Below are 24,420 nucleotides of genomic sequence, written 5' to 3'. Positions count from 1 at the left end.
ATGCAGTAAATTGTAATCCACACATGGTCTTGGCTACGAAGTGATGGTTAACTTTTGACTTACATTTGCCTCCTTGGTATCCTCTGCTGTCATCTTCCCTGTTCTGACCTTGGCGCCAACCTTTCCCACTGTTCTTATTAGAGCTTTGGGAGACTTTAGGCCTTGAACCATATCTCTCTCCATCAATCCCATTACTTAAATTCTCTTCTCTTCTACCTTGGTCTCCACCACCTCCTCCTCTGTACCTGGAAAATGAAATAAGAAATAAAAAAAAAATAAAATAAAATAAAATAAAATATCATTGGATTGATTAATCCCTGACTAAGACCACAGCCAATAATATTCATCAACTCATCCATACAACTTTTATATGAAAGTTGGCTACAGTGTGGTTAATAGATCTTTTGGCACTGCATGGAAACTACTTTACTGAAAGATCAACAACCTTTACATTTCAACACCAAAATCAAGAAGGGTCAGTGATGTGTATGAAAAATTTGTGTAATAGTAATTCTAATTGTAATACTGTACATTACAAAAAATTTTAGTTATTGTGTGGAACTGTCAGGCTCAAAGCAATACAACCTGCATCATCATCCAGTGAATGGGGTAAATAAGAAATCTATTAAATGTTTGCATCTACTATTATTTGCATGGCAAGTTGGCTTAAAAATAAAAAAATATTTCCAGCATCAATTACTCTGACTCATTGACCCAAAAAGGTAAAGTACCTATTCATTATGTTCAACTGTACATGGAAACTAAAGACAGTTTAGACACCAAAATTACATTGTTGACATCTGTGTCTCAGCCAGTGACCCAAAATTAAACTACAATTAAGTGGCCTGAGATGCAGAGTCAGATGGACTAGGTAGAGTCTGGCTTCATATTTTGTGCCACTCAGAATTCAATTCCTGTATTTACTCACCCTCTGTTACGATATGCAATCTTGTCCTGTCTCCTCTGTTCAGCTCTTTGTCGAACTACTTCTGGATCTTCACAGAAAGATCTAAAACTAGTTTTGGAAGGTCCATTGGAAGGCTTTAAATCAGCATTAGGTGATGAACTGTAAGCCTTACGGACATCATCACTGCTTACTCTTTCAGGGGTAGTTGTGTTCTGTTTAGGTTTACTAGACGTACTAAATACTCTTTGGACACCTCTTGTGCTACTTCTATTCTTAGGTCTCACACTAGCTTCTTTAGAACTGTATGGGAAAAAATATATATCATACTTGAGAAATAGAAAGAATAAATATGATGTATAAAGCAATAAAATTTGAAGCAAGAAACCATACTGGTATTACATCCTCTAACAGTGGGCCTTTGCATATTCAATGGCAAGATATAGTACACCATCAAGAGGTACAAAACTCTTTGCTGCAACAGCTTTCTTACTCAGTTGAATCAGGGTTTACAGGTTGTTCGACTTGAGTGAAAAAACTAAATTAATCCCCTTTCAAACTTTGGTTAATTTTTCATCGGTACTGTACATATCTTGATACATGATGTAAGCAAATATAACCATCCCAGGTGTCTTAGAAGTACAACTCAACACAACACAAATGAAGAATAACTATAACCGGCCTTTGAATCACCAGCTCTTTTCACTTCCTATAGCTATCATCTCAACTATCATCAAATAAGTCTAAATGGTGAAACATGAAGACTTACTTGGCCCTAGAAAAACCCTCACCTCTTTTGGGAACTATCTTCTTTGTCTTGTCCAGTTTCATTACTACCTTCTTCTTGTTCTTTATCAGAATCTTCTTCCGCTGATTCACCTGCATATCCATAGTCTATTTGAGTGTTCAACCGACCAGCTCCAATAATTCCTGGGCGCCTGAAAAAATAAAAATAAATAAAGGATATGAAAAACATAATCTATTAGGTATTAAACATATTGCCATTCTTCCATAATGATGAAACACCACCACTGTTTTATGGCAATTTTCCACACATGTGGGAGCCGGTGTACATCATCTTAGTATTATATTAACTGATAATATAAAAAAAGTGCATTTTTCCCTTAATTAAAATTGTCAAAGTTTCACAATAAATCATTCAGAGAGATAAGAGGCTTACACACAAACAACATTTCAAATATAACTGTAAAAGGTACAGTATGGTAAATATTTCATGTTCTTACCGTTTTGGAAGTTTCTCAACTCCAAGGTCATCGATGTTTCCGGCCTCATTGTCATCATAGGTGTCATCGTACTCATCATCATAATCCCAAGGACGATAACTCTCGTCTTCGTAGCGAAATTCATCTTCATATATACTTGTTCCTCCTCTTTCATCATACTGTCTTGCAATCTCTTTTATCTGAAAACCAATATATACTGGGTATAGTGTACAGGGTATATATATATATATATATATATATATATATATATATATATATATATATATATATATATATATATATATATATATATATATATATATATATATATATATATATATATATATATATACAGTACTGTATTATATAGCCTCAAGTCAGACCATGAGACCTTGAAGGCTTCTTGATCAGCCTTCAGATCCAGAAACAAGTCCAGCTTTTAAAAAATTAAAAATTAAATAAAACTCTGGAACTAATACACACACAGCCCCTACAACTCTTCATTCTTACTTCCCAACACATCTGGTGAGTACAGGACCAGTTGTAATTTTTTTTCCCCTAAACGTTTCCTTCTAAAATCAAGTGCATCTTAAACAGTATTGCACATCAGCTCATGTTATATACAGGTACCAACAAATACGGGACCTTCATGCGTTTACTGAAAAAAAAGTGGTCAAATATAGATTTTTTGTTTATTCACATCACCCTGGGATGAATTTTCCCAAGACAATCACCTTTCCTTTAATAATAATAAAACCCATCACACTTTTTTCTCAGGGTCCACCCATAGGATCAACTAAAAGGAACACCAATATAAAAATGTCACTTTTTACCGTTCCCTCCTATATTTTATTGAATATCAGTATGCCTGAAAAACAGACAGAACTGATATAAGAGAATTGTGTAAAGGCAAAACAAAAATGATGATGCCAAGCAGTCAACTCTCTGTATTTTGTATAGTCTTGTATAAATTAAGGCACTTCATACTTAATTATTTCCCTAAAAGACAATTTATTTTTTTATTATTATTTATCATCGCATCACTTATCAGCTTACTAGCCAATTCATGCAGTTGGTCTGTGTAATGTTAGTAGAGGAGGAAACCGGTGTATGGGAAACCTGTGATGTTTGGTAGTGAGGGTCGAACTGGATAACGCCATTTTACCTAGTGTCCGGGCCAAGCAGGACTCGAACCCTTGACATATTTATGCGAGATACTCACACTACTGTTGCACCAACAACAATGCACATATATTTATGGGATAAAAACTTACTCTATTTATACTTTCCACATCCGGTTCTTCCTTTTCAATGACTTTTGGTTTCTTGCCCTTTTGAATCTTAGTACAATCAACATTAGATCTGCTGAACACATCAAACTCATCATTATTGAACACATTCGCTCGATCCATGTAGTCTACTTGACAGACAGTTTTGGCCTGGGGATATAAAAATGATGTGTTATATAATAATTTTCACACAAATGACAAATTAAAAAATACAACATACTGTATGTGAAAAACCACAAGATTAACAGAAACAATAGATAGAAAGGCAAAATAACACACATACCCAGTATTCTATTAGGTTAACATAGTTATCTGTAGTCCTACACAGCTTGAAAGATCCAAAGACACCTCCTATAAATCCATGTACGGTATCTCAAAAAAGTATCTGCCAGGATGGGTCTGATGACTTCTGAAATGCTACAAATAACTCGTGATGTCCCGGGAGGGTTGGTATGCATGGCTCTGTGGCATACAGATTCTACTACATTTGGTAACCGAACATCATATTAATTATGCCAAAATAAAGACACATTTCATTACTTATGTTAAATTATATACCAAAGTATATGTATGTCATAATATCTACCACCTGTGGTCTCATAATGTTTCACACAGTGTGGACAAATACTTTTTGAGATACTGTACTGTATAATACATTAGTTTAGTACCAGTTGGCTCAAACACAAGTAAGATTACAGTAATTATGAAGAGTGGTCAAATTCATTTCATGGTAATTATTTTTCCCTCTATAGTTCACCTGATTACACAGATGTCATTACATACACACACACACCAAGCAGTCAACACCTTTGCTTGTACAGTACTGAGAGACAAGAAAGTGCTAATGCCTAATATGTATCTTTAGGACAATTCAGTATAAGAAGCTTTTTAAAACTGAGATAACTACACAAATATTTCTATGTTCCATGTACCTGGGCATCATCCTCTGCTGGTGGTGGTGGTGGTGGAGTTGGTTCTCTTACAACCAGAGCAGGCATTGAGCGATCCAGAGTAATCAGAGAGGGAGGGAGGTTGCCTTCTAACAAAGCATGAATCACATCTTCCGTTGAATAGCAGTAGTACCTGACGAATACAAAATGGAACACCAAAGGATATAAAAAACATAATACTGTATTCTGTATTATTCCTACATCTAAAAATTCATCGTATCAGTATCTTTAGAAATATCTTCATACTCTATATCTTACTTTCATTGTTCCTTCTTCCATGTATAGTAATTATATAGTCAACAATTCACTAAATTTATTATTCTCTTTTATATCTTATTTCTCATAGCTTAAAACCTCTTGTCTATTTACATCTTTGGCTTAAGAATGAACATAAATAAGTTTTGTCAAATGGATCTTGATCAACCAGGCTTCAGTCTTTATGTTGGCCTATGGGTGGCAAGCAGTAACAATCTGGTTGATCAGACAATAACCAGGGAATGTTGGTCACTGACTGAGTTATGGAGTAAGAAAAGGCCCCTGGAATTATCTACAAGTAAACTCTGGGTACAAGTACGTAGGGATGACTAGGATGTGTATATATTCTATCATTTGTGATGGCGTTGGAGTTGGTTCTGGGACATTTCGTCACTAGTTCAGTATACATATAACCTAACCTAACCGAACCATGGCTTCATTGCCTCCAAAATAATGACATTATCATCAAAATTTAATTAATATAACATGGTAATCTTTAGACTGGTGATGAATTGATCGAGTGACGAAATATTCATCCACTGTAGGAACCATACCACATCTTCATATGTAAGGATTAATTGTAGGAAGAATTTTGTGTAATCAAATAATTCATATTAGGAAATAGAGAGCAGTAATTACTTAAGGCATTCTTGGATGAAACCAGCCCCTAGGTCTGGTAAAAGATCTTGGATACTGGACACTAAAGAAGCTAATTCTACACTGGATGGGATTGCTGCTCCAACTTGTGCATATCCATTCATTCCAGTGGTATCATCTGGATTCTGAAAATAAAAATCAGTTATTGTTTTTGCTTTTTATATAATTTTCAATACAGAATATCCTTTTTCCAAATAGTTATTTCCTTTCTATTCTTCTATTACTGCACAAATTCTCACAAGTGAGCATGGGTCGTGGAGAAACCCTGATCACAGTAGAGTACTGTATATCCCTGAACCCAATACTTACAGAATTAGACCTCAAATACCAAAACTCAGAATGACAGAAGAACTTTAACTACCAGGTAAGTAAACAAAGAAAATAAATTACCTGCTGCTTGTATAAGGTAAACAATATTTCAATTGCATTCATATTTGCAGATTAAAAAAAAGAAAATACACTGATACAGGTATTTCACAATTCAACATCAGTGACTGAATTCAGATGCAGCATAACATTTATTAACTATGACAGGCACCGAGATGATTACCGGTACCGAGAGTATCATGTGTGTTCTATAGAAACCATTACCGGTATTAGTATCATATGAACTGTAAGTCATGACACAGTTTTTAACATCTCCACATGCCAACAACCAATGGATAGTTTCTGGTGTTTATACAATTAATTTTTCATTCTTGCAACCCTTGTCCCACACTGGCCCAGAGAAACTGATGAAATAAGTGATTTGTGGCTATACTGTAATTATCTTTAACACAATCACACATTAAATCTAATCAATGATACAGCACTGTAATTTGTTACGCTTAAGTTTCTGAATGTAAATGAAGTCTTCAAAATGTAAATCACCACAGCTATGTTTATAAGGAGTACAGTCTATAAATAAAGAACCTATCACATGAAGGAAATCCAACACAAAATTTACACAAGAAGATTTGATAACAATATGACAGCCAAAATAAATGAGACTAGAGTATTCAAGTATTTTGTTTGCTTAGTTTTCCTTAAGGTCAACTGATAAAAAAAAAATAAATAAATTAATTAATCTGTGTGTACCTTCCAACTACAGCATGACCTCCTCAATCTGAACCTACAGCAAAAATTTTCAGAACCCGACAGAAGCTCTGAGATTTAGGTTTTGAGGGTCATCCATAACTAATACCAGTTTTTAAAATGTATAAAGTTAGTGTACAAAAGAGCCTTAGATTTATAACACAATACCTTTATTCCTCTCTTGTGTTCCAATTCATCCAGAGCGAGACCCACCATACCAGACGCAAGCCCCATCTCACTTAGCACCATGTTGACGGCGTCCTTGATGAAGCTGAGACTTGTGATGTCCCCACCGTGTTGCTGGAATATGAGGCGTCTATATATAAACCCAGAATCATAAAGTGGGAAATATTCGGTCTACATCTATAAGTCTAAACTCCCATGATATAAATACATGGATATAACCTTGCAAGAGAAAATATATGACTCATAAGAAATTTAATATTGTCTATTTCAGTGCAGTGCTAATAATACAAAAATAACTAAGAGAAAAGTAAACTAAAGTATCATCAGATTAGTATTCATACCTTAAAAAATTCTAAATCTGTGTTGATTGGATAAGCTGAGCAATAGTCTGCAATGAATGTTTTTTCTCCTACACAAGTGGACATCACCTGCATAAATTTCTCAACACATTCCCCGACAAGTGTTGGTAGTGGCCTGAAATACATAATCATAATATTCACTGCTTTATCCTAATATTCTTATCCTAAAACATAACATACTTTAAACAGAAATTTTTAAGCATATCATGTGACTTACTTTTCCAGAGAGAGAGGAGCAAGGCATTTGTGGTGAAGGATGGCTCTGAATGTTATGAGAAGTGAAGATCTAATCAGTTGAATTCTCTGTATAGTCCTAGGCTCCCACTCAGAGACATCACAGCGCTCACTTAACATATCCATTAAACTTGGAATGACTCTTTCATATATTGAAGACAATCTGTTATGAATGAGAAAAAAGTTCATCATCATCATATATAGGCAGTGGTGTCAAAAATCTTACTTTAACTTTATGACTAAATTAAATAAACAAGTGACCCATGATATCTAAACCATTGAACACCCTCTAGTATAGCCCAGCCATTACAGGAGGCTTAATAAGTTCAACAACATGATATACAATCCAGGTGGACAATGTTTGGTAATGCCTTTGCTCTACGCTGTATTTTTTTTAACCCATATGGCTCAGAGTTGAAAATTTGATCTCATGTGAAGGAGTGGAGGCTTTAGGTTGGGGTCGTAACTTCCCACTGAACACGTGGTTTGAACTCCTTAAGGCCATGAGAGGAAGTTCATGAGGAAATTTTGTAAGTTCTTGCCATCTTTTAATCCTACCTTGGGAGGAGGGAAGAAAATTTGGTCACTTTCTTCATCTACTCATTCTTAGCGGCAACTGGCTGGTAGATACAGTAGTGGCAAATAATGAAGGACCTACTGTTTTAAAAACATCAGTTTAAAAATAAGGAAGAATTTTATATGATACCAACAGTAATGTTTCAAAAATACCTACAAATAATTTGGTATAGTAAATCCTTAAACTGAATTGTAATAAAGAGTGAAACGAAAGTGATGGTTTCTAATCTAAACCCCAAAAAAGATAAAAAATAAGGAACTGACAGAAGTTCCATAACTATACCATAAATTTTTTTAAAGGGATGTTGGCCATGGAAAAATAGGTCTGCAGCCAAGTGAAAATAACATGAAGACTTCTGGAGGTACAATATATAAAACTGCAGGTGTGGATTATAATGCAAGGCGAGTAAATTTTTAACTATGAAAGCTTTCATATCCTCATCCAAAGATTGAAGTCCACTCTATATCAAGAGCCTCTTGTATATCATGTTCCATTTGTAAAATCACTTAAGTATTTTAATGAAGCGGTCACTTCTAAATCAAAAAATAATTCCCTGTATCAATTTATCCAAATACTGTACAGTAGAATCCCAGTTATCCGGCACTTACAGGGATTGAGTAGTGCCGGATAAAGAGTTTTTCCGGTCAGTATAAACTCACTCTAAGGATCTCCCAATAAGTCCTACAATGGATAGTGATATAGGATTTCTTTAACACTTACTCCTCTCTATATAAACAAGGTGGCTTAGAAATATTATAAAATAAGAAAAATGAAGAGCATGGGTGTGTATGTGTGAGAAGTGCACATGTGGTGGCGGTTATGGCCAAGGCCTTGACTATATTTATGTCGCCGACTCGCCAGCCTTGCCACCTCATATATTGTTATTTAAAATGAAACTATAAAAGTTGTGGAAAAATCATACAATACTCTATTGTGGCTTAGAAATAAAGACAATATAAAACCATAAAATAAGAAAAACTAAGAACATTGGTGTGTATATGTATGCTGAAATGGTGGGTTACTGGGCTATAACTGCGTGGCTGTGCTCCTTTCCGATGTGATGCCACAACATACACACAGCCTGCACGGCAGCCACACATCTGTGAGTCAGCCGGTTGACTGACTGAACTGCGTCGCATCGCCCAGAGGTTGGTTGAGCGTGGAAGTAGCAATTTTTTAATATAAAATATGTGCTATTGTATTTTATGATAAGCTCATCCCAGTTGTGTGCGGTGTTCAAACTTATGATTCTCGCTGATTTAGGAGGAATTTTTATTATTATTATTATTTCAATTTGGTGCTGGTTAGTTGTGTCTACCAGTGGCCCCAATACTAGGATAACTGGGATTCTAATGTACTGTATTTACCTTAATATGAATCACTCACCTTAGCTCAAATGACTCCTTGTGAAAATATTTGGCAGCTGCTGGATGGAGTGAGATAAGCATTTGTAAAGAAGAAAATGTATCTAACAGGTAAAGGATGATGTCCTGAAGGTCTGCCATTGACAAATTTTCAGCAGGCGCTCCAATAGCAACAGGAACACAGTATTCTGCCACACCCAATTTATCTTCTACTTTCTCTAATGCCTGCAAGGGAAAAAATTACAGAAACACAACAATAAAATAGTTGTACAGTACTAATGAATATAACAGTATTATGAAACTAAGAATGAAGCTGTGAGAGCAAAGTAAACATGTGCAGACTGTTCTTAAAATATGAAAGCCTTCATTTGATTTGTCTCACTGCACATGAGCTGAGGATTAATGGATAGATTATACAGAGTTCTCTTCATTTCTTTTACTAGTATAAATCACAGTGTACTTACAAGACTTATGGAAGACACCGTTTGTGAAAGGTCGTCATAATATTTGGGTTGCTGTGTGAAGATGTTAGTGATCATCTTAGCTAACAGGGGGCTATTGGTGGGACCGTACAATATGCATAGATCTAGCAGCTTGCATATATCAAACAAGTAGTTCTCATAAATTATATCCCCAAATGTTGATGGAGTTATATGACAAGCCTGGAAAAAAAAATATAATAAAAATTAGCACCGAAAACTGAACATGAAAAGATTGAAAATGTACTACAAACAATTATCACGTAAGTAAATTTATTGGTATCTAAAAAAAATAGTTTCTAAAGTAACAGTTGCATTACTTTACCTTAGATTCTTTGTAAGTTGACATACGGACATATATTAAGAACATCAACTGATGAACAGACTCAACGACAGGTGTACAGTGGTCATTTGGCACTATCCCTTCATACCACCTGTAGCTGTTGGCAATGTATGACTCTAAACACTCATGGATGGCAGGGTCAAACACCATCTGAGACCAAAACCTGTTGAGGTCAGAAGATGAATTAAGTTTGATTATTAGAAAGATTTAAAACTTAAAGCATGATAACAAGCCTATAGTTTTTCCCTCATTCCTAGAAAAGGGAATCATGGATGCATGAATATGGAATTAGCTACTGAGGTATGTGTGATCACGATTTTAAATTGTATTAAAAAGAGAACCTCACATAATTATAACTCACTTGTGATGAGGTAAATTAAGCATATTTCGTAGATCTTGTTCTAAAAATTCCATCTGTTCTAACCATGACTCAATAGCACCAGGAAGAAAGGATCCATCTTCTTCAGGCAGAGGAGGTGGAATATATTTGATATAGGTACCCCTGTGGGCCCAGGCTATGTGCTGTTAAAACATAAACAAATAAATATCAGGAATTATAAACATGGATGAGAAATCTCTTCCACCCCCCCCATAAAAAAAAACAACAAGGAAATATACAGTAATTAAAGATTCCAGTCAGCTTTATGAGAGAATCAGGTGTAAAATATGATAAGAATGCCATTGCCTTTCCCACTCCAGTATTTATCTATCTCCCAATGCCTCCTTGTTTCTCTGACTCCCCTTACTTACTTTTTTTTCTTTCTTCAACCCCAATCTTTATTGTTATGTCCTACGGTTTATAATCACAGAAACAAATCTTAAAACTAAAATGGGATTGCAGACCACAGTCAAGCAAAGACTCTGGGTACTGTACCTAAGGAATGGTCCATTTTGTAACTGGTAAAAAAGAATACAGTACAGTATATATAATCCTGTACATAACTCAGATGTGTATAGTACGAGAGGAAGATCAAGAAGCAGATGGAAGGATGGGGTAAAGAATGTGCACTAGAAGTGAGAAATATACAGGAATGTGGGGTATTACAAGTTATTTTTTGGATGAGCTTGCTATTGATGGGTGGTGTTAGGCTGTGAGAAGTGACAGGGATAAGCCAGGAAGAAAGATATATTTCTTTCAACTGTATGTAAGAATAGAATGACAGAATGAAGATATACCCCATATTCTGTTTTTACTCTTGCTTCCATCTTGATAAAATCACACAGGAAAATGGAATCAATAGAGTTCCCCTTTCCTGTTTGCTTTTATGAAGATTTTTATTCTCCACATTTCCATTGTGCATCTACATGAAATATACACACAGTCGGCCCTTAACATACGCGGGGGTTAGGTAACAGAGATACCCGTGAATGTTAAAAATCCGTGTACTATTGCTGCCCCCCCCCCCCCAAAAATCCCTGGCCCCCCCATGTCCTTATTTACCGTATATACCTGTGTGTAGTTCGAGTTTTTAAGACCAAATTATTTGGAAAAAATTGGGGGTCGACCTCTAAAAGGGTAATAGTTTCGTTAGGTTGAAAAATATTTACCAGTAACTACCAGTAAACAATGGAAACGACGCACCAACGCACCACCAGTTGTGAGTGTCGGTACAGTTGCCAGGGCAAATCTCTTGCGTCATCATAGCAAGCCCAAAGTAGCCAAATGCATGGTATGGTATGCACAGGACGATGTAAAACATAAAGTATTAATTTTTTAAAGTTTATTTACAGATACTGTACATAAATTTTTGTTCATTACATTTACAACATCAATCTTTGTTAATTAAATTTGAAACAAAAGAAAACTATGATACCGTATTTTCATTAAAATATTACATCACAAGTATATTTTACCTTAACTGTGACTGAATGAATATATTCTCAGAAATAAATATGGAAATGTAATATTTTGGCTGAAATGACATGCATATTACAGTGGAAAGTGGGATAAAATCATGACGAAAACAATGACTTTCGCTTTCTTTCGTTGTTCAAAAGATTTTACCGTAATCGCTTTTCGAATGGTTTTCAGTGAAAAAACTGTTGCATCACAAGTGAATTAGGATAGAATATTATTGTAATACAACAGTTTTTTAACCGAAAACCATTCGAAAAGCAATTACGGTAACATCTTTTGAACAAATGAAAGCAAAAGTCATTGCTTTCGTCACTTTCCACTGTAATACGTACGTCATTTCAGCAAAAATATTACATTTCCATCTGCTCAGAAATAAATAGTAGTTTTGCTGAAATGTAATGTATTTCAATGTAAATTAGGATAAACTACATGAAAACAAAAGACTTTACCTAACCTTCCGATGTTCAAGATATGTTACTCGTGTTTTTAATAGTTTTCGGTTAAAATACTGTTATATTAGTGATATTCTATTCACACTGTGCCTGATATAATACATTCATGGAAATGTAATATTTTTGCAACTACAATGCTGATGTCAACACAAGCGTGGTTACAACGAGACTGACTGAGTGAGGGAGCGCGGTGGGGTGACGACGCGCTATGAGTGTGTGTGTGTGTGTGAGGTAGCGGGTGCGGGCGGTGTGCAGTGTTCGGTGCCGCGCGATTTGAATGTACTTCAATTACTTCAATGTACAGAATATTCCTCCGGCGGGGCAATCCACGTATTTGCGAACCCGTGAATGCTAAACCCGCGTATGTGAAGGGCCGACTGTACAGCATATACAGATGCATTCAAAATTGTATATGTACAGCTTTTTAATTTTGAAGAGGCTGTGGGCTAAGTTTCTCTACCTTTTCAAGCTGAACCATTTGTTTTTCCAATTACCTGAAGAAATATTAAGTTTACATAACTTGTGCTTCTTATCAAAAAGTACAAACACTGATATTTTCTATGTGGTAAAGGAATGGGAATTTTCTGCTCACAAATATACTGCATCATAAAGTCTGTGGTCTGTACAATGTTGCTGGGAGAGGACCTGCAGACCTTCTAGTGCTGTACTTATTCCTCCTTTACTACTTAAACACTTAAGGACAAAGCTACATACATAGCTCTGTACTCCATCAAAATTCTTGAAACTAGGCAAAAGGGATAAGAGGGAAAGATAATATAGTACTTATACAATAATGTGCTGTACTGTACTTAGATGAAGAAGATTGACTCACTGTGTACAATATTACCTTCTAATAACACCATGCGCTCACTACTTACCAGTGCTGGTACTCGTTTGTCAAAGCCTTTTTCACGAAATGTTAAAAACTTCTTATCAAGAGGTTCTCCGATTACTTCACTATCCTCCTGAAATAAAAGACAATATTACTGATATGACTTGAAAGTTACTTTAATAGAAATGGTAGATTAAAGATTGAGGTCTAATTTAACAGCTGAGATGATAGACCTGAGAGATGCCACCAACTACTGTGCTACTCCCTTTGGCTGAGATTAGTTACACTGTCCAGTGTAATTACTGCAAAGTGGCTCCTCTCCCACCAGAACCAGACTTGCTCTACAATAATTACACAGTTCAGGTCCCTGCTAATGGCTGGCTTTGTCAGAGAGTAGCTAGTTAGCAGACTCTCACAGGTTCCAGATTGATGATCTTAAGTTATTGGAAGATATTTGAGATACCTTTTAAGGCAGAGGCTCTACCCAGCACCACAATGAGGAATGCAGTACATGTCCAAAATTTACTTCCAAATTTACTAAACCTAACCTAGTTAAACTAACCTATGGTAAGTTTTGTTGACCAGGCTCCACTTGTTTTATCTCAGTGCATGAAATGTTCATTCAAATTAAAAATCAGCTATGTGAATGCTGGATGATGCTTCTGTCTATATGTCATTGATCCTGGGACAGATTTTTCCGTGTTTTTTTATTACAAAGATATCATGTATAAGAAATAGCCTTGATAGTAATTCTTTAATTATTGAATTTTCTGTTAAATTTCAACCAAGCTATGCCATAAACATCACTCTTTCATAGTTTTTCTCCTGTAGGGGTGAACAACATTGTGCTATAGCAAGGACTCAAAAAGAAGAATTTCTGTCATTTTGAAAAAGGCTCTAAATGTATCTAAGGTACCACTCACTTATGAACATGCTGCCGACATTATTTGTAGAATCATAAATAAATGTTTTGCAGAAGACAATTTTTGTTTGCGATTTGAGTAACATATTTTATTAAGTAATTTTTTGAGAAACCTGGTCTTGATACTGAAAATATGTCAAATTATTGTCCAGTCTCCAATCTCTCATTCTTATCAAAGATCATAGAGCGTGCTATGCTGGATCAGTTACTTCCTCTGGTCCAGTCAGCCTATAGCAAGCATCATTCAACTGAAACTGCTTTACATAAATTTCATAACGATTTGGTAATAAACACTTGTACATAAAAGTCCTCCTTGCTGGTCTTGCTGGATCTCTCTGCAGCTTCTGACATGGTGGATCATCATCTGTTACTTCAGGATCTTTGGTCGTTTGGTGTCGAAAATTAACCTCCGATTTTTGGGTGAGAATTGGGTGATTCATGGTATCTCCAGTCATGAATGGCCTAGTGTTGTACAGTATGTTGTAATCTACCTGACTGAGATATGTTGTGAGGATGTGGCACTTTAACCACTGTTGAACAAAATGTTGTATTGTTAAAGTGATCCATCAGCCTCAGATAATCCAACTGCAATCTATATAATGCTTGTTATATTCATCAATAAACTTTCACTTTTACTCCTATAATACTCTATTACTGATTACCAAGATTAAGCAAAGGACCCAACTAGAAATAACCCTCTGATGGCTTTGTTGGCTATCCTTGGTCCACAGATACATTCTGGAGCCAGTACATGCCCAGTACTTGCCAACAGTGTAACAGAGATGTGACCAACTGCCCACGCGGCTAACAAGCCAACAAGTGGCAAAGAGGATAAGTAAATTAAATAATCTTCCTGTTATTACTGCTGTATCCCTGCATTGTTTAGGTACATTGCAAACTGTATACAGTATATACCCCTATGACCTATATACACCGTATACCTGTGTTGTCTATATACATGTTAAACTGAATATCTGCATATGCTATATACATGCCAAACCAACTGTAAACATATTTGATAATTTAATGAATAAATATTATGTAATGCAATATAGGCGATGTGAATGAGGGTTAACATCCCTGGTACATGTATCTATTGTGGTTGTACTGAAGCTGTGAACATTTTGTATATCATTTACAATGTTAGTGTAAATTAAACGTTTTTACCACTATTCACTTTTCCCACATCACCGGTATCATTATTCCTGTACATAACTTGTACGGTACACATCTACATCTGTACCCTACATACTGTACGTCTCACATTTGTTAATACGAACCTTTAGTTTCTCAAAAGTGTCACTTTCTCTTCTTACATTACATTTTGGCCTTGCTCCACCCTTGGGAATTGCTCCAGTGGTGCTCATAATAACTTGATGAAGAAAAGTTTGAAGTAAAGTAAGAGGTGTGACACACAGCTGCTCCTCCACTCACTCATCAACACTGGATGATCAACTCCACAAGACACTGTTTCTTCACCTGCTGCAATATTAAAACAAAGAGCAACTCTTTAACAAATTCATATTTTAATAATAAAATTCCCATATAAAATAAATTCTTAACTAAATTAATTTATTTATTATATAAAATATAACAATTATTTTGCTTACAGTAAATATTACACCAACATTCACAAACTACCGACAAACACAAGAAACTGTGTCGTATGTATTGTCCGTATGACAACAATAATAATAAAAAAATAGTTATCACAAGGTGAAATATTACATCACCGCCGGTAATAAAAGAAAATATATATGTTATTACCAGGGAAGTAGAATTACATATAACAAAGATGATTTTGGGAGGAATTCTGCATCACTTCACAAAAAGTTGCAAACAATGCAGCTGTTGGATATTCGTGGACCAGCAGTGGTTCCCAAAGTTCATAACTTCATATAATCAGTCAACCCTAGTCTTTTTTGAGGAGCCGCGGACCTCTACTCAAACAATATGTAGGACACCTGCGAAACTTGCAATATAATATTGTACTCAAAACGTAGCACGTCGGAGATCGGCTTGCATTGCCAACTTGAGTTGCAACTCTACCATTTGATGCATGCCAAAACATTAACTACTCTCAGAGGTCTGTAGATCCAAAAGGCACCCCCTGGGGTCCCAAGAACCCCACTTTGGAAACTGCTGTCCCTCAAGCCGCGTGCCCTCACTCTGGGCACCTTCACCACCCAGCTCTCTAATCAACACTTATTACCATGCTACCTACCCAGCAACAAGCTGCATTGTACATCCAATACAATATGTATACAGTGAGCACATTGTGAGTTTCCTTTCTCCATCCCATCCTGAGTGTGAACCAATATCTCATAACCCCACATACTTACCATTAACAAGAAATTAAAATTATTTCCGGCGAGCCATGAGTGAAACTATAAGGAGGTGCTTGAATTACAGGACATATAACTAATGCATTTTTCTGTCTGACTGTCATCTACCTAACTGAATAACAGTTAACCGTATGGAACTGTTTAACCAGGTTAAAAACAGGCCACTGTCATTTGACACCTGGCCAGTGTGCAACTGTTACAATAATAACGTGAATGTAAAGCACGTAATGGTGGAATGTCAACAATATGATAGAAAAGAGGAAATCAGAGTCTAATGGAAATTTTCAAGATATATTAAATGATTATATCAAACGTAATAAATATAACTGAAATAAATGTAGTGTTGTAGTGGATTTCTCCCCTACAAACGTTGTTTGTCGCTGAGTAGTCGACCCCACTAATTCCCCAGTGTATGCCTCGTGGTCTAGGTCAACCAGCGCCGCCATACATCACGGAGCGGGGGTCAACTACTAAGCCACTCCTACCCCCCGCTATTTAAGACCTGACCTCGTGGTGACCTGGCTCTTTCTACCTACACCAACCAGCCAGCAACACCTCCGCCTGCCTGGCGGTCCTCGCTCCTCCGCCTGCCTGGCGGTCCTCTCTCCCGCTGGCGAGCATGGCGACCCACAAGCTGGTCCTCCTCTGAGCATCCTCACCAACCAGCTCTCTCTACATCACGCTTGTAACCACGCTGCCTTCCCAGCACCAAGCTGCACTGTACATCCAATACAACATGTATATAGAGAGCACATTGTGAGTTTCCTTTCTCCATCCCATCCTGAGTGTGAACCAAACATCTCATACCCCACAGTGTTCTAAAAAATATAACTTGAAACATCCAAGACAATATGCCAACGCAATTTGAATTATCCTCATTATACTCTCGACGTAAGAAAATCAACTAAAATGCTGAACAACTATGGTAGTAAAAAAAACTTTTAAGTTGTCTGTAAAATAATATTGAACTTCGTGAACTCGGCCAATAAGGCGTTTTAGATACACCGAATAGCTATCGTTAGTTATTCCGTGCATCTAAAACGCCTAATATGTAATATTTATGTATACCTGTATATGTAAGTTGTAAAATTTTAAATAAAAGAAAACAAAAATAATAAACGCCAATACTGTAAGTGTTAAATGTTGGAACCATGAGTCCACGATGCACTGGCAATGACGCAGATTTCCTCACAGCCTCTAAACCAACTTCCTTACATCGAGCAAGGTCTCAGAATCCTTGGAGCTAGTTAGCAATATTTCTTGAACATATGCTGTTTGATACGAACTTTCATAACGGCAACGCACTTTACTTGTATATTACACAAAATATCAAGTAACTATGACGGGGCATCAATAAATAAAGTCCACATCTTTCTGGCATATCAGTAAATACGGTATTGTTTTGAATATGAGTATGTGTATGTGTATAATGGTTTTATTTACCGATATCTGTACGGGAATTCCAGGAAATACTTTACCATCTTAAAAACGACAATCGCACCTTACAGTTATAGATGTGTTATTTCACTATTTCGATGAATTATATATCCTTACTTTATAACCAAACTAGTTCTTACCACGCCAAATAATTGACTAAAAATAATAAAATCTCCATCAAGCGAGTGAGTGGTAACTAAGAGCGGCGTTTGTCTACCTGTCAGTAGAAACTCTGTGTTCAAGGCTGCACTATGCTATACTCTATCCTCGTCCGAGTAACGCTGCTTTGTCTGGCCAAGGTGGTGGTATACAGTATACAATGAGCGCAGCTCGAACCTCCGGTTAGGGGGCTGATAGAGTGTTACCTTCAGAGTCCGATAGGCACCACGGACTCGAATGGTCTTGGGTGGGTCTTCCGAGCCAACCCAGTCTGCAATGACTGCATTCTTGCCCCTGAGTCGCTTCGTCCTTCTGATGTAGGGATGGGCTTCTAGTAGTGTAGGGGTCTGGTACTGGTCGAGCCCTATGATTATTATGGTTTTCTTGCTCGATGGTTGGGATGATTGTTCCATGGTTATTCCCCTTATGCTATTGGTGAGGAGATCCTGTATGACTGCTGGGTCGTTTCTAATCAGAACATGATCTTGTGTACCGACTCTGAACTGAAACTCAGCCTCAGGATATTTGTCTTCCGCATCGTTCAGCCAGAGATACTTGTCTTCAGGTGATGTACCTTCAGGGAAGTATAATCTTACTCTCATGGGGGTTTGTGGTTGTAGTTGATTGTCTCTAAGTCTTTCTGCCTTTTCGGCCTTCCGCTTGTTCCTGGACTGAACTAGTTGAAAGCCATCTTCTCCGTTGGTGTCAAGGTCAACACCACAGTCGCCTGGCTCACTCAGTGCATCAGGAGAGTTAAAGCGAGCAGCTGGGTCTCCAGTCAACTCAGACATGGTGGAGTTACAGGGCTCGACTTATATGCCTACGTCAGAGGGCCGAGGACTGCTTGGCACTCCTAGGAAGTCAGCGGTGGTTGGGAGGCGTAACCCTCTTAGAGGACAAAGGAGATTGGCATCTACTGTACAGCGTATTAGCGGTGTGAGGGGAGGCCATGAGCGGGCCTCCCGCGGAGGGAGTGTGGTGTCGGGGGGACTAAGGTAACAGGAGTTTTCTCAGTTTATAAACACTTTTATTACACTACACTTGTTCTTAATAGCATGTCTGTTTTTCTGGTTAGATACAGTATCAAAGTCAATTTTAGTTTCAAAAGAACTAACCAGCTTGGCACACTATGAGGACGGGGGTTTGTGTAAACAAACCCTCACCACATGGCCGAGCGTGACCACAAGGGTATAGGCCTTGCCTCGCGGGCACCTACACCTACACACGACACAGTGCTCAACACACGGTAGTTCACTTGTTATACAGGCAACATATTTGCAGTTGTTGACCTATCACCACCCTACTGGGTGGTGTTGTGTTATTTCGAAGTCAAGTGTGAAGCCGACCCACTGTTGTTCTCAGAGTGGACTGATTAGCACCTCCTTGTCAGGAGATGGCGGTCAGTACCCAGCGGTGCTTATCTCACTGGCGGGTCACGGCTCTCACTGGTACTGTCTAGTACTGAATTCACTGGCTTAAACACTGTTCTTAACTGTTCAACACTGGTTCCACTTCTTTCCGAAACGAAATGTCACTTTTGATTATGTTGATATCCCGGTGGTGAGGATGGGTCGGGGAGAGGGACTTGGGGAATGGGCCGAACATTGGCCAAGGGTGAGAGCTGCTCAGCAGGAGCAGCGCCTAAATAGGTCTTGACCCTACGGTGGTCAGGTCATCACTGTGGAGGGAGGGAGTGTTGGTATGTGGAGGGAGGGAGGGAGGGGTGGTATGTGGAGGGAGGAAGCGGTGATTTGTGGAGGGAGAGAGGGAGGGGTGGTATGTGGAGGGATGGAGAGGTGGTAAGTGGGGGAGGGAGGGGTGGTATGTGGAGGGAGGGAGAGGTGGTAGTCGAGGGAGGGAGGGAGAGGTGGTAGGGAGAAGGAGGGAGGGGTGGTATGGAAGGGAGAAGGGAGAGTTGGTATGTGGAGGGAGGGAAAGAGATTGGTATGTGGAGGGAGGAAAGAGATGGTATGTGGAGGGAGGGAGAGAGAGGTGGTATGTGGAGGGAGGGAGGGAGAGGGGTGGTATGTGGACTGGAGGGAGGAGGTGGTATGTAGATGGAGGGAAGGAGGGTGGTATGTGGGGAGGTGGTATGTGGAGGGGTGGTGGGTGGAGGGGACGGGGGAGGGGGAGTATGTGGAGGGAGGGTGAGTATGTGGAGGTAGGGAGAAGTGGTATGTGGAGGGGAGGGAGGGATGATGTGTGGAGGGAGGGATGATATGTGGAGGAGGGAGGGATGGTATGAGGGAAGGAGGAGAGGTGGTGGTATTTGGAGGGAGGGAGGGGTGATATGTGGAGGAAGAGTGGTGGTATGTGGAGGGAGGGCGGGGGTATGTGGAGGAAGAGCGGTGGTATGTGGAGGGGAGCGGTGGTATGTGGAGGAAGAGAGGTGGTATGTGGAGGAAGGGAGGTGGTATGTGGAGGAGGAGGGGTGGTGTGTGGAGGGAAGGAGGGTGGTATGTGGAGGAAGGAGGGGTGGTATGTAATTCTGTGTCATTACTAAGGATTAACCAAGTCTAAGGTGCACTCTAAGAATGATAGAAAATGGAGAACTCAAGTCCTGAAGCGATGAGAAAACGAACTCTGGAGCAGGGACTCAAATAAAAGAAAGCATAGCATATCACCTCTCCCTCCTTCGAGTCCACATACCACCCCCTCCCAACCTCTCACCCACCACGTACCACCTCTTCCCACCCCTCCCTCCCTCCACATACCACCCCTCCCTCCCTCCATACCACCTCTCCTTCCTCCACATACCACCGCTCTCTTCCTCCCACACCCTCCCCTCCCTCCACATACCACCGCTCTCTTCCTCCACACACCACCCCTCCCTCCCTCCACATACCACCTCCTTCCTCCACATACCACCTCTTTCCTCCACATACCACCGCCCCTCCCTCTCCACATACCACCGCCTTCCTCGACATACCCCCTCCCTCCCTCCACATACCACCACTCTCTTCCCTCCACATACCACCTCTCTTCTTCCTCCACATACCACCACCATTCTTCCACACCTTCTCTCCCTCCCTCCCCACATAGCACCCTCTCCCTCCCTCCACATATCACCGCTCTTCCTCCACATACCACCGCCTCTTCCTCCACATACCACCGCTCCTCCTCCACATACCACCACCTCTTCCTCCACACACACCCTTTCTTCCTCCACATACCACCACTCTTCCTCCAAATACCACCGCCTCTTTCCTCCACATACCTCCCCTGCCTCCCCACATAGCACCTCCCTCCTTTCACATACCCTCTCCTCCCCTCCACATACCACACCTCCCTACACATACAGCCCCTCCTCCCTCTCCACATACCACCCCACCCTCCCTCCACATACCACCCTCCTTCCTCCAACATACCACCCCTGCCTCCTCCACATACCACCTCTCCCTCCCAACATACCACCCTCCTTCCCTCCATACCACCCACCCCTCCTCCATACCACCTCCCTTCCTCCAACATACCACCCACCTCCCCTCCCTCCACATACCATTCTCCTCCCTCCATGCCACCTCCCTTCCTCCACATACCACCCCACTCTCCCTCCACATTCCATCTCCTCCCTCCCTCCACATACCACCCTTCCTCCCTCCCACAACACCCTCTCTCCCTCCTCCACATACCACCTCTCCCTCCCTCCCACCCCACCTACCACATCTCTCCCTCCCTCCACATACCACCTCTCCCTCCTCCACATACCACCCCCTCCACCACCTACCACCTCCTTCCCTCCCTCCACCTACCACCTCTCCCTCCTTCCCTCAACATATCACCTCTCCTTCTCTCCCTCCCTCCCCTCCACATACCACCTTAGATAGAAAAGAAGAGAAAAGGCCTTCTGATGAGTAGAGTAGCCTCCAGGTTCCTTAGATAGAAAAGAAAATTGTGAAATAATCAATTATCTTAGTACTTTACCAAATGATTAAACAATATAAAGACAATATCGCCACAAGATACACAAAAATAATTTAGTAATATATTATAGTGAACAATGAAGCAGATCTTACTATGAATATCTTGTGAATATATATCTTTTACTTTTATCCTCTTCACCAAATGATCGACTCGTTAGCTGCTTGGGCGATCGGTCACGTCTCTGTTACGCACAGTTGACAATTACTGGGCAAGCACCGGCTCCTGAATGTACCTGAACCTGCTCCAGTGTTGGTCTAGTCTGGTCTTGAAAGAGATCTCACTCGGTGCCATCACAACACTTTCTTTTAGATTCTTCCAAGAGTTCACAACTCTCATTCTGAAAAAGTCTGCCCTCACAGTTTTCTGACTTCTTCTTAATTTTGAGCTGTGACCCCTTGTGGGGCGAGCGTCTGCCAGCTCCAAGTGAGGACACTCGACTGAGTAGTGCCCCTTTAGATGCTTATACACCCCAATTATACACCCTTGCCTGTCTGTAGTATAAGCTAGGTGTCAGGTGCTCCAATCTCAGGGTAGCTGAGGTGCCGAAATGCAGGCACCAGTCTGGTGGCCCTCCTTTGAACATTTTCAACCAACTGACAGTCCCTAGCATATCTCGGGGACCAGACGGGGGTGACAGTACTCCAGATGGGGAAGCACTTCACTCTTAAGATAGTTACGAGGGCCGGACCGTCTAGATATCTGAACGATCTTCTTATAAGACCCAATAATTTATTTGCCTGATTTATCTTCTTCTCGCAATGGCCCGAGAACTTCAGCTCACACATACACACCTACGTCCTTCTCACATTCAGTCGCAAATAGTGTAGTTCCTTCATACCGGAATTATCAAACATTATTATTATTACTTTACCAACAAGATGACACATTATATACTGATTATATTGGACAAACAATTAATACAAAAAAATCCACGTACAAGTACAGCATTAAGAAACATACATAAAATCAGTTTACCTCTACACACACTCCTAATGCACACTTCTCTAACACTCCCCTAATAGTCCACACACCCCTCCTACACCAACCTTACTCCACACACCGTCCTACACCTCCCTTACACTCCACACACCCCTCTAACACTACACACTCCTCTAATGGACCACATACCCCTCCTACACCAGCCTTACTCTCCACACACCCTTCCTACACCTCCCTTACACTCCACACACCCTCACACCCACACACCCCCCAATGGTCCACACACCTTCCTACACCACCCTACACTCTACACACTCCCCTAATGATCCACACACCCTCCTACACCACCCTTACACTCTACACACTCCCTAATGATCCACACACCCTCCTACACCACCCTTACACTCCACAAACTCCCCCATAGTCCACACACCCGTCCCACACCACCCTTACACCCACACACCCCCCAACACACTACACACCTCTAATGGTCCACACACTCCTCCCACACCACCCTACACCCACAAACCCACTAATAGTCCACACACCCCTCCCACACCACCCTTACACTCCACACACCCCTCAACACACTACACACCCTCTAATGGTCCACACACCCTCCTACACCACCCTTCACTCTACACACTCCCCAATGATCCACACACCCCTCCCACCACCCACACCCACAAACCCCTAATGGTCCACACACCCGTCCTACACCACCCTACACTCCACACACCTCTAACACACAACTCCTCTAATGGTCCACACACTTCCACACCACTCACACTCCACAAACCCACCACACAGTCCACACACCCCTCCCACACCACTCTCACACTCCACACACCCCCAACACTCACACACCCTCCCACACCACCCCACACCTCCACCACCCCCAACACACACCACACACTCCTCTAATGGTCCACACACCTCCCACACCACTCTACACAAACCCACTAATAGTCCACACACCCTCCCACACCACCCTTACACTCCACACACCCTCTAACACCCACACACCCCTAATGGTCCACACACACCCTACACCACCCTACACTCCCACACCCCTCTAACACTCCCCTAATGGTGTACACACCCTTCCTACGCCACCCCACACCCACACACTCCTCTAACACTCCACACACCCCTCTAACACTCCACACACTCCCCTAATGGTCCACACACCCTCCTACACCACCCCACACTCCACACACCCCTCTAACACCACACCCCTCTAACACCCACACACCCCCATGGTCCACACACCCTCCTACACCATCCTTACACTTCACACACCTCTAACACCCACACACCCCCCAACACCCACACACCCCCAAGGTCCACACACCTCCCACCTCTAACACCCACACACCCCAATCCACACTCCTACACCACCCTTACACTCCACATACTTAGTACAGTAATATGAAAATCTTAGTAATTTAAAAACTTAGTAATATAAAACTTAATATAAAAAACAGTAATTTAAATACTTAGTAACATAAACACTTAGTACAGTAATATCTTAGTACTTTACCAAATGACAACATTTATAAATTAATTAATATATAGACAATATTTCACATCATATAAAGACAAAATTTAGTAATATAAAAACAGTTATATATAATAGTAGTGAACAATGAAGCAGA

The 24,420-nt window shown here is 40.1% G+C and overlaps 1 protein-coding gene across 4 annotated transcripts in view; it reads right to left on the bottom strand.

The window, feature by feature from the left end:
• Nucleotides 1-24,420, bottom strand: part of LOC121854385 (activating signal cointegrator 1 complex subunit 2-like) — a 62,065-nt gene that overhangs the window by 1,076 nt on the left and 36,569 nt on the right. For 2 of the 4 annotated variants that reach the window (XM_042349028.1, XM_042349029.1), the window contains exons 4-19: nt 15,239-15,440; nt 13,083-13,169; nt 10,256-10,416; nt 9,877-10,057; nt 9,537-9,734; nt 9,095-9,297; nt 7,115-7,294; nt 6,880-7,012; nt 6,521-6,652; nt 5,261-5,403; nt 4,349-4,499; nt 3,402-3,566; nt 2,149-2,327; nt 1,696-1,842; nt 929-1,207; nt 64-245 (exon numbers count right to left, since the gene is read on the bottom strand). In XM_042349028.1, the coding sequence (XP_042204962.1) occupies nt 64-245; nt 929-1,207; nt 1,696-1,842; nt 2,149-2,327; nt 3,402-3,566; nt 4,349-4,499; nt 5,261-5,403; nt 6,521-6,652; nt 6,880-7,012; nt 7,115-7,294; nt 9,095-9,297; nt 9,537-9,734; nt 9,877-10,057; nt 10,256-10,416; nt 13,083-13,169; nt 15,239-15,325 (2,608 nt within the window). In that variant the 5' untranslated portion in view covers nt 15,326-15,440. Of the gene's footprint in view, nt 1-63; nt 246-928; nt 1,208-1,695; nt 1,843-2,148; nt 2,328-3,401; nt 3,567-4,348; nt 4,500-5,260; nt 5,404-6,520; nt 6,653-6,879; nt 7,013-7,114; nt 7,295-9,094; nt 9,298-9,536; nt 9,735-9,876; nt 10,058-10,255; nt 10,417-13,082; nt 13,170-15,238; nt 15,441-15,725; nt 16,078-24,420 lie in introns of those variants that run through there. The other 2 variants (XM_042349030.1, XM_042349031.1) reach the window with 2 other exon arrangements.

Source organism: Homarus americanus, unplaced genomic scaffold, assembly GCF_018991925.1.
Source record: "Homarus americanus isolate GMGI-L3 unplaced genomic scaffold, GMGI_Hamer_2.0 scaffold54443, whole genome shotgun sequence".
Classification (NCBI taxonomy): Eukaryota; Metazoa; Arthropoda; class Malacostraca; order Decapoda; family Nephropidae; genus Homarus; species Homarus americanus.
Note: the sequence above shows the minus strand (reverse complement) of the source record. Positions and strands in the feature narration are given on the sequence as shown.